General features: G+C 47.3%; 1 protein-coding gene across 2 annotated transcripts in view; it reads right to left on the bottom strand.

Moving 5' to 3' along the window:
• Mtg1 (mitochondrial ribosome associated GTPase 1) overlaps positions 1-8728 on the bottom strand; it is a 13488-nt gene extending 4760 nt beyond the window's left edge. Inside the window, exons 1-8 of one of the 2 annotated variants that reach the window (XM_021215778.1) lie at positions 8525-8728; positions 7938-8002; positions 6249-6353; positions 2812-2892; positions 2202-2258; positions 1878-1968; positions 564-625; positions 78-174 (exon numbers count right to left, since the gene is read on the bottom strand). In XM_021215778.1, coding sequence (XP_021071437.1) covers positions 78-174; positions 564-625; positions 1878-1968; positions 2202-2258; positions 2812-2892; positions 6249-6353; positions 7938-8002; positions 8525-8633 — 667 coding nt within the window. In that variant the 5' untranslated portion in view covers positions 8634-8728. Of the gene's footprint in view, positions 1-77; positions 175-563; positions 626-1877; positions 1969-2201; positions 2259-2811; positions 2893-6248; positions 6354-7937; positions 8003-8206; positions 8489-8524 lie in introns of those variants that run through there. The other variant, XM_029547964.1, reaches the window with a different exon arrangement.
• Positions 8729-10396: the final 1668 nt, after the last annotated feature.

Genomic DNA, 10396 nt, shown 5'->3' with positions numbered 1-10396 from the left:
AGTGGACAGTCAAGGTCAGCAGCGGGGCAGAGGCTGCCCAGTGGACAGTCAAGGTCAGCAGCGGGGCAGAGGCTTACCACACAGGGCCAACTTCAGGCCTGTCTCCACACTTTCAATCCGAGGAGCCAGCACCCCAGGAGTATCCAGCAAGAACATCAGTGGACGCTCACATACCTGTGCGGCAGAAGGTGGGTCAAGCCAGGCAGCCTGTGCCCAATAGCCAAGTCACTGCCTGAGAGTCTGAGGCAGGCCTCTGGATAAACCCACCACATAGGCTGGCTTTTGCACTGAGGTTTAGAATCCCCATAGGGTATAATTTCTGCTTAATTTGAAGAACTAAAGGTCTGAGGTCCATGGAAAATAAAGGGGAACGCATAAGTGTGGCTCTGGGAAGAAGGCTACCTTTCTGATGGATTTCCACAGGGACAACAGCACTGGCAGGAACATGAAGGGAAGGAAAGGAAGGCCAGAGGCAGGGCCAATGCTGCGCTCACTGGAGCCAGACTCGGCAGAGTCTGCAAAGCTCTGGACAGAGCTCTGGCCTCAGCTACCAGGGACCCTACCTGGATTCTGGATGTCACAGCTCTTGTGATTCCTGGCTCACCTCCCACTCTGGCAGCTTTTCCTGAAAAGACACAAAATGCCCATCAAATATGTGCATGCAGCAATAGAACAAGGAATGAAAGGTATTTCACTAACATATCCCACAAGCAGATTAGAAACCCAGACCTCAGTAAGTTTGTCAAATTATAATTTGTTCCTTACTCAGTCTCAAAGAACACACAGCAAAGGTTTTCAAAAGCTGGGCACAGTGGCCAAGGGCTAACAAATGCCCAGAGCTCACGTTCCAGTGTAATGCCAAGGCCATACCTGAATTGCTCCACCACCTCAAAGCCTCTCCCGGACCCCCTTACTCTACAGCACTACCCACAGCAGGCAGGCCAGCACCATTCTTGAGCCCACACTGTGGTTGACTGGCGTGGACCTAGCCCAGGTACCCCTGGGAAGCTAACTATTCACTGTCAAACCACCACAGAAAAAAAAGGATAAAAGTGCCCATCATAGATGGCCAGAGGAATAAGAACAGGGTAGACAGCAGAATGACTTGGACCTAAGGAGGAGGGAACTTCTGATAAAATCCAAACATAACCAAACCTAGAACATTCTACTGAGACAAGCCAGCCCAGCACTCTATTGACACAGTTGGACTGAGATAGAACAGGGCTACCCAGCACTGGGGCAGAGAACGGGATGATGTGCTTGGAGCTTTGGTCCCAGGGAGTTTCAAGTTTGGAGAGTGGGGATGCCGACACAACCCTATAAACACACTTAATACCTCTAAACAAAGAAGATGCGGGCTTAAAGGAAATGATGCTTAAAAATTAAATGACTGTGACAGCTCTCCAATTAACACCCCAACAGCTCCTTTCTAAAGTGATACAACATGATTTAAAGTTCTTGGCCTTTACACTACAAATGGGTTTTGTTGTAGTAGTCTTGTATTTTGTAGACAGGGTCTCTGCCTCTGACTCCCAAGAGCTGGGATTAAAGGCATGTGCCTTTAATCTGGCTTTGTAAAACAAAAAAAGAAGAAGAAGAAAAAGAAAAAAGAAGAAAAGAAAAAATTTAATAAAGACTATTAGTACAAAAAAAAAAAAATGAAGGCAATATAAATTTATCCCAAAGTCTAAAATACATACACTATCAAGAGCATGTGAAAGCACATAAGTGCACCCTGTGTAGCCAACGGCTGTTCACCATCAGACCATGCACTGTCCATGAGATATGGAAGGAACGCCACCAGGCAACATAGGGCTGACCACACTCGTCCACAGTGCCCTCTAGGAGCGAAAGTCAGCACAGCAGAGATTGCCTACCTGACCTGAGGTGCTGCCGCCTCAGCGAGTTGATGAGAGAGGATTTGCCTACATTGGGGACACCGACCACCATGATGCAGTACTCTGGGTTCTGTGAAAGCAGAAGAGTTTCAACTTTATCCGACTCAGGTTATGAAGCCACAGCCCAGGGGAAAGGGACATCAACACGAAGACCAGCATCTCCCACTAAAGAACAGTAAAAACAAAGGCTGGGTCCTGGCTGGGACACAGCCCAGTCTTCTATATTAAAGAAGGCTCAGAAGGGCAGGCAGGAAGGGACTGGGTAACTCCACATACCCACCCCCAGCTCTGCACCCAACCAACCTCTGCTCGATGGTAGCGGTAGCTGCACTTGATCAGTTCCATGACTTTTGGGACAATCTGCAACAAACAGGCCACAGCTTTTGGTCATATATCCCTCATCAACCTACTTATAAATAACAGGGTCAGAGAGCCTGTCCTTATACCTTGCTTAGGAGGGTAGAGACCTCACACACACACACACACACACACACACACCTCATTCATTACTCATCCAGGTAATGGGCATCCAAACGTCCAACAGTCACAGCTAACTGGAATTCATCCACCCACTCCCAACCCAACACACACACACACACACACACACACACACGATACACGAGTGTGGCTATCTCAGGAGGGCTCTTCTACAACAACTATAACTACCTACTAGACATTCCACACATCAACTCATGGGGTTTCATCAAAACAAATGGGAAAATAAGCTACCGGGTTCTGCAAGCGGCTCTCATTACTTAGAACCCCAGCAGAGTCCCTCAGCGCTCACTCAGACTGTGAGCACACACAGAAACAGGCAGCATCCTGACCTAGAGATCCTGCATCTCTGGGCAGCTGAGGACAATTCCAGGATCTTATCCTGACTGTTTAGCAACCAACATGTACAGAGGCTTACCTGCTTGATGTTTTCATCTTTCACACAGTTCGTAAAAAGAACATTGTTCAGGCCTTTTTCTTCTAAGCGCTGGACAATTTTCTGAAAGATAAATTTCTATTTTAAATACTAAATTAAATTTAAATACTAAATTAAACATGAATGGTATGCCATTCAGACATGGTGGTATATGCCTTTAATCCCAGTACTACACAGAAAGACCCTGTCGAAAATAAATTAAAAATTAAAGAGTGTGTGTGTATGTGTGTGTGTGTGTGTGTGTGTGTGTGTGAGAGAGAGAGAGAGAGAGAGAGAGAGAGATCAGGAGAGCAGGGCAGGAGAGATGGCTCAGCAGTTAAGAGCACTGGCTACTCTTCCAGAGGACCGGGTTTGATTCCCAGCACCCTCCTGGCAGCTAACAATAATCTATAACTCCAGTTCCAGGGCATTCAATGGCTTCTTCTGGCCTCCACAGGCACTGCCTAAGTGTGGTGCATAAACATAGAAGCAGGCAAAACACCCACTTACAAAAAACTAAAAACAAAGATTAACAACAGCAAGAAAACATTCAAACATATACACACATATATACACATTATTTACACAAACATACACACACACATACACATATGGTGTGATATATAAAACTCAAGGTTCTGAACTTGGGGCCAGTGAGATGGCTCAGCTAGTAAAGGCGCTTGCTGCTAAGCCTGACAACCTGAGTTCAGTCCCCAGGCCTAGAGAGTAGAAGGAAAGAAATGACACCTCCAAGTTGTCCTCTGCCCTCCACATGTATGCCATGACACATACATACCCCACACACACAAGTAAATGAATAATAAATGTTTTCTTAAAAAGCATGTTTTTTAAAAAGGAATCTGGTTGGCCTGGTGGCATCTGCCTTTAATCCCAGCACTCAGAAGGCAGACACATGTGGATCTCTATGAGTCTGAAGTCACCCCTGTCTCGACACTTCATGTTCCAGGCCACCAAGACTTACAGAATGAGACCCTGTCTCAAAAACAGATAAAAAGTTAAGTAAGGCTCTAAGCTTGAAAGGATGGTGCAGGTGCACAGTGCTCTGCACCAGCTTAAACTCTAGGAGCCCAGCAACAAGAAGTGTATGCCAGCAAGCACAGCGAAGAGCCTCAGCTCTGAGGAGAGAGCAGGGGGGATGAGCCCTAGGGCAGACCTAGCTGTGCTGTGTGTGTGCCTCAACCTCTGCCAGGGTGGACACCAGGGGGCATGGCCTGCTCACAGGGACCTCAGTGCTTCTGGGGAGAGAGTGGACTGAACCAGGCCACTTCAGCCTCTTCAGCACCAAGCTCACAGGTGCTGGCTTCTCTGAGGAGTCCATCACTTTCATGTACTCTATCATATAAGACTCATGGGAGGAGAAGGGGAAACTGACACAGGCTTTCACTATGTAGCCTTGGCTGGCCTGGAATTCACTATGTAGACCAAGATGTCCTGGATCTCATAGAGATCTGCCTGCCTCTGCCCACATTTTAGCATAAGACGTGTGCACCACCGCATCCAGCATGGGACTTTACTGTAAACTGAGATGGTACTGAACTCAATCTGATTATAGAAAATAAGTGGTGCCAAGAGAACATTAGAGCTGACATAGGTCATTAGGCTTAATATTCAGTATAACCAGTCTACATAGTTCATATTCATATCTATCAATATGTGTTCAAAGTCACGATTGTGTTGGTCATTACTAACCACAAAGCATAGTAAATGCTTAAATAAACAAAAAGCAATTCATTAATGCTGTTTTATTTATTTTGAGCTATTCGTCACTTATGATACAGTTAAGATACTTGCGGGGGCGGGGGAACTGGAAAGATGGCTGAAAGGTTAAGGGCACCGGCTGCTCTTGCAAGTTTGGTTCTCAGCACTCATACAAGTTACAATTCCAAGTTACAATTCCAATTCCAACACCCTCTTCTGGCCCCTGTGAGCACCAGGCACACATGTATATTGCACATACATACATATATACATACAGGGAAAACACTCACACACACACACACACACACACACACACACACACACACACACACACACACACACACACACACAATCTCCGAGGGAAATAGAAGCGGTTCTAGCCACGGCAGAAACTGATCTCTGTCCTCCATGAAAATGGACTCAAACGTCCTCTAGTACACCGTGGGGGTGGAGTCTAAGGGCCTCCTCACCTTCTTTGCCTGCCCAGTAGAGGGCAGTGTACACCAGTCTGTAAAGTCGTGCTATGCCGCACTGAAGCAATCCCAAAAGGGCTCAAATCTCAATAAAAACCAGGGGAAGACACTTAACGATAAAAAACAAACAAACAAACAAACAAACAAACAAACGATGCAAGACCGAGAAGCTCGCGCGACAGACAAGTGGCGCTGTCGATCTAAGCCTGGAGGAAGGTGCTGCCCTGGGAACCGCCCTGGAAAACCTCCTGACCTTTCCTAAGAGCCGCAGCTCTTCAGTAAAGGAAAAATTTCTGTGTCACTAACAAGTTAACAACTTTCTAAAATCTGGCCTGAATTCAAGGCCCTGTCATCCCTCTTTCCAAAGAATCTGACAACACAGTGATAAAAAGTAAAGTCGAGACTTCAAATAACATTCCCTGCTGTCACTTTTTACTTGCAGGCCATGTAGAAAATACACTGCCCTGGGACCCAATTCTGCCTGGATTTAGAGCACTGGTTCTCAACCTGTGGATCTCGACCCTTTGAGGTTCGAATGACCCTTTCCCAGGTGCTGCCTAAGACCGTCAGAAAACACAGATATTCACAACTCATAACAGTAGCAAGATTACAGTTATGAAGTGCCAACAAAACTGTATTAAAGGGTCACAGCATTGGGAAGTTGAGCACCACTGTGCTAGACACTGTCGGGTACTTTGGGCTTTCCATATCCCTGTCCCACACCCAGCCCTTACAGTTTCTGGTACACAAGTGTGCAGAAAGCAACTAGCAGCCAAAAACCTGAGATCAGGCTGGGTACATAGTCAGCTAGAGACATTGCAGCTACCACAAATGAACTCCGGGCTACACCAACAGTGACCAGGGCTACATACATTAGCCTTGTGAATCTCCCAATTAGTTAGAGCTAAGTAAAGTGTAATCAGTCCCTTTGCTTCAGTGGTCACATGTACCTGCATGGGACATGGTAGACAGAGCATCCATCAGAAAGGTTGAGGGTACAAAGTGGCTATAGTGGTCACCAGAGGTCCCACAGCACACCAACCCACTTCCCACAGGAGGTGTGCCCATCTTGAGCATTTGGGTGATACTTTCACACTGAGGGAATCAGCTGTTGCTAAAAGCCAGGCCAGAAGCCTCCATCAAAGCCAGGAGTTGTTTTAAGTTATAGCCTACCCAGGGGCATAACAGAACTCCTCTGTGTCTGTGGCTCTGTCACATTGCTGCTGCCATCTGTGAGAAGGAGCTCACCTGCTGCTCTGTAAGATCCGCCAAGTCCATTTTGTTAAGGACAAGCAGGTGCGGCTTCAGACCAAGCAGCTCTTGGAACAGAGGGTTTCGACCTGAAAATGGGATGTGCTGATGATGTTAAGGCATAATCCCTACAGAGCTTTACCGTGGTTAGTCCACCAGGAACTACAGCCAAAGAAGAAGCCCATCTCAGAGCAAGTGCGACCATACAACCCATCTTCCTGCCCCCAGACTTGGGAGGCCAACCTTCATGTTGCAGTTTGTGAAGGGTGTGATTCAGGGAAGGCACTGTCACCTAATTTCCCAAGCAGATGTGGAAAGTGAAATGTCCCGAATACTTAAGAAACAGTGACTCCTGTGAACTCCTACCCAGATAACCTCAAGCGCCACCCATCCTCGCTGGAGATGCTGCTGCCACAGCTATGCTCAGCTACGTCAGACTGATGTGGGACTCCATCGTGGGACTCTAACATAGGCAGGATGGGGCTTCGGCCCCTTCATCCCTCCCAGTAGGCTCTAGTCTTAAGGCCTCTGCCTGTCCCATCTGGCACCCAGTTAAGCTGCTACCTCCATCCAGATGGTCCCTCTTTCACAGCTGACCAATCCATTCACAAACCCAAGCCTCCAGGCTCCTCTCCTAAAATGCTACAGAAACCACTACCCAGCACAGACCTCCGGCCACATCCTAGATTCAGTTAAGTGTTCCAGAGACTGAGGGGGAACAGTTCTCTCATCATATACGCTGAAAAATAACAATGTTGTACTTTTTAAATAATCAAATATTGGCAGGAATGGTGGGCACAATTTACTCCTTGCACACAGATCTCTGTGAGTTCCAGGCCATCCTGGTCTACATAGTGAGCTCCAAGACAGTCAAGACTACATTGTAAGACCCTATGTCAATAATGATTCGTGGTGGTGGTGATGGTGGCGGTGTCACATCTGGCAACGTGTGATACTAGATGAGTAGACATGTATAGCTTAAAACAAATACACCAGATGTATTGTTGCTAACGTTCCTGTAAGTTCTCTGAAGGTTGAAATAGTTCCTATTCTCCATGACTATTTCCAGAGACTCCCACCAGTGGCAGCAGGTCCCCACGCCCACCACCAGCTGCTGTTCCAGGGGCCTTGTGGTCTGGCATCCCCACGCTCTTCTAAGGCTAAGTAAGCAGGATGAAGAACTCACATGCCAACAGAAACCAAACACAGCTTAAATGCAACAAAATGGTCTGAGAAGCAAGTGCCAGTGGACATGATTATGACTCGCCAATTCTTCAGTTAAGGACAAAAAGAAAACACAGGTTAGCAGGATCATTTAATCTCAGGTTTCATAATATACCCCTAAAAATATCAAAGTAAAGGAGAGACTGAGACAAATAAGATATCAGATGGGAGCTTAAAAATAAAAACACCAGTCTAGACCCCACCCCGGAGATTCTGATCTAAAAGGGCCCTAGCTATTGATGTAAAAGCCTCCCAGGAACTCTGATGTGTAATGAAAATTGGAAAACACTGCTTTATGTCCCAGTAATTACAAAAGAAGCTGATGCAGCTGTAGACATAATGATAGACCAGAGGCAGAACAAACTAGACTGTCCGAAGGAGATGAAGAAGAACCAGGAAAGCATCCTGCTGCTGTCTTTACAGTCAAGCAGAGATGCTCCCCTCTACAGCAGAAAAGGATATCCGGGCGTCATGAACCTCGATAACACAATCCACCGACTTCAGACTGCTCTGCATCTTCCTTAGTCCTAGAAGACAGAGGGGCACTAAGGAAACAGCCAAATGGGGCAAATTTAAGTTCTCCTAGGGGAATACATCTGAGAGCCCATCAGTGCACACTGGGATAAAGGAGGCAGCATTCTGAGCCACGTTCCAGGATGCCCCGGATGGTTCTGGGAGGAACATTGCACATATGATGGTCTTAATCAGGAAGTTCCTGATACGGTGCTGACCTAATACCCTCAACGCACAGGAACATTGAGGCTCCGCACCGCAGCTGCCACCTGCCCACTCACGCTCCGGCGCCTTTCTGCCACACACTATAATCTCGCATGGCTGCAGCAGCCAAGACCACAGCAACCAGCAGCCCAGGCCCGTAGTACGTCTACGGATGCCTGGGGCCAAGTTGTGACCTATAAACTCAGACATCAGCTTCCATGTGACTTCAAGGGACCACTCAGTGCGACTCTAAAAGTATCAAGCACAAAAGAGCTCTCCAACCCGATGCCAGGACCGGCGCCCGTGCCGCCTGCAGCCCACGCTGGCCTCACCCTTGGCCATGTGGCCGGGGAACCAGCGTGCTACATCGTGACCTTGCAAAGGGAAGGAATCGCGCCAAGCGCCCCGGACGGCACTCCATGCCTGCGGCCACAGTCTCATGTCACTGTTGTCGGAAGAGTTCACAGTCGGACCGCCTCCGCCAGGGCCAGGATCTGCTTTCAGGGTTCCGGCGCGCCTGGGTTCCGTGCGCGACTGCGCATGCGCCTGACTCGAGCGCTCAGTGTCGAGCAGAAGCAAGGGGTTGGCCGGGTAGTGCCCCATTCTCAGGATTCCAGAGCTTATGCGAGGTTCTTTTGAGTGATTTGAAGACAGTTTCCGACCGGGCGTGGTGGCGCATGCCTTTAATCCCAGCACTCGGGAAACTGAGGCAGGCGGATTTCTGAGTTTGAGGCCAGCCTGGTCTACACAGTGAGTTCCAGGACAGCCAGGGCTAGACAGAGAAACCCTGTCTCAAAAAACCAGAAAAAAAGAAAAAAAAAACAAAAGATAGTTTCCTTTTTCTTCTTTTGGAAAGACGTTATTGGTTTGTTTTTTAATTTGCTCTTATGTTGTGGTTGTGCACAGTTTTTATCCCCAGCACCAGAGGCAGAGGCCAGCAAGTGACTCTCAGTGTGTTTTGAGACCAGCCTGGTGGATTCCAGAGCCAGTGCTACATGGTAAGACGGAGAGAAACAACAATAAAAAGACTCAGTTTCATTTATTTATATTTTTATTTGAAGTATCTGTGTATGCCATGTGTTAGCAGATATGCCCAGAGGCCAGTGGATCCTCTGGACCTGGAATTACAGGGGCTTTTGAGTAGCTTGACTGGGTGCTGAGAATTGAACTTCAGTCCTGTGCAATAGCAGCAATCATTCTTAACCTCCAAGCCATCTTTCCAGTCCCAATCTGGGGGTTTTTCACTATATTCCAAATGTTTCAGGTTTGAGGATATATAGTGTGGAGGATAACAAGCTGGCCTAGCATACCCAAAATTATAGGGTTTCATAGAGAAGCCAGAAGGATTTGGGCTGCTGGCAGTGAAGATGTGGCTTCTCCATGGTGGGAAACTGGCCTAGGAATTTAAACTTAAAATCTAGGCACATTTTTTTTTTCTTCCTTTTGAGACAATATCTCACTTTGTAGCCTATGCTACCAAAACTTTAAGTTTCAGGCAAGTGTTTCAGCACACACCAGTAATCCTAGCATATGAGAGATTGAGGCAAGAGGGTCAGGAGTTCAAGGTCAGCCTGTGCTTCATGAGGCACTATCTAAAAAGGAATGTGTTCTTTCTCCCTCATATACTCATATAAATCAATGTAATGAAATTGAGTTGTCCCCTATCAGTTCCTGGGCCGTTCTTAGGACTTTCAAGTGTTTTACACACATACACACACACACACACACACACACACACACCCCTGTAATGCCTTCATTTTCAAGTGTGACATTTTAATATAACTGTTATAAGTACTGACTTCATTCCCATTAATACAGTGAGAGTGAAGTGTTCTTCATAGTTATAAGACTAAATGTAAATCCAGCCGCTCCTGGTGGAACAGGCCTGTGATACCAGCTAAGGATGATCGAGGCCAGGGGAAGCCAGGCATTAGAAACTACCCTGAGAGATGCTATCTCAAATAAAAGGGGCTGACATGTAACTCAATGTTATAATGGTTGCCTTGAATGCAGGAAGCCTTGGGTTTGATACCCAGTACCACTACTCCCCTCCCCCAGGCCTCCAGACAGGCACACACTGTAAGTCCAGGCCCCCAGACAGGCACACACTGTAAGTCCAGGCCCCCAGACAGGCACACACTGTAATGTAAGTCCAGGCCCCCAGACAGGCACACACTGTAATGTAAGTCCAGGCCCCCAGACAG

This window comes from Mus pahari, chromosome 1 (assembly GCF_900095145.1).
Source record: "Mus pahari chromosome 1, PAHARI_EIJ_v1.1, whole genome shotgun sequence".
NCBI classification, from domain to species: domain Eukaryota; kingdom Metazoa; phylum Chordata; class Mammalia; order Rodentia; family Muridae; genus Mus; species Mus pahari.
This window is presented reverse-complemented; position numbering and strand designations above follow the sequence as displayed.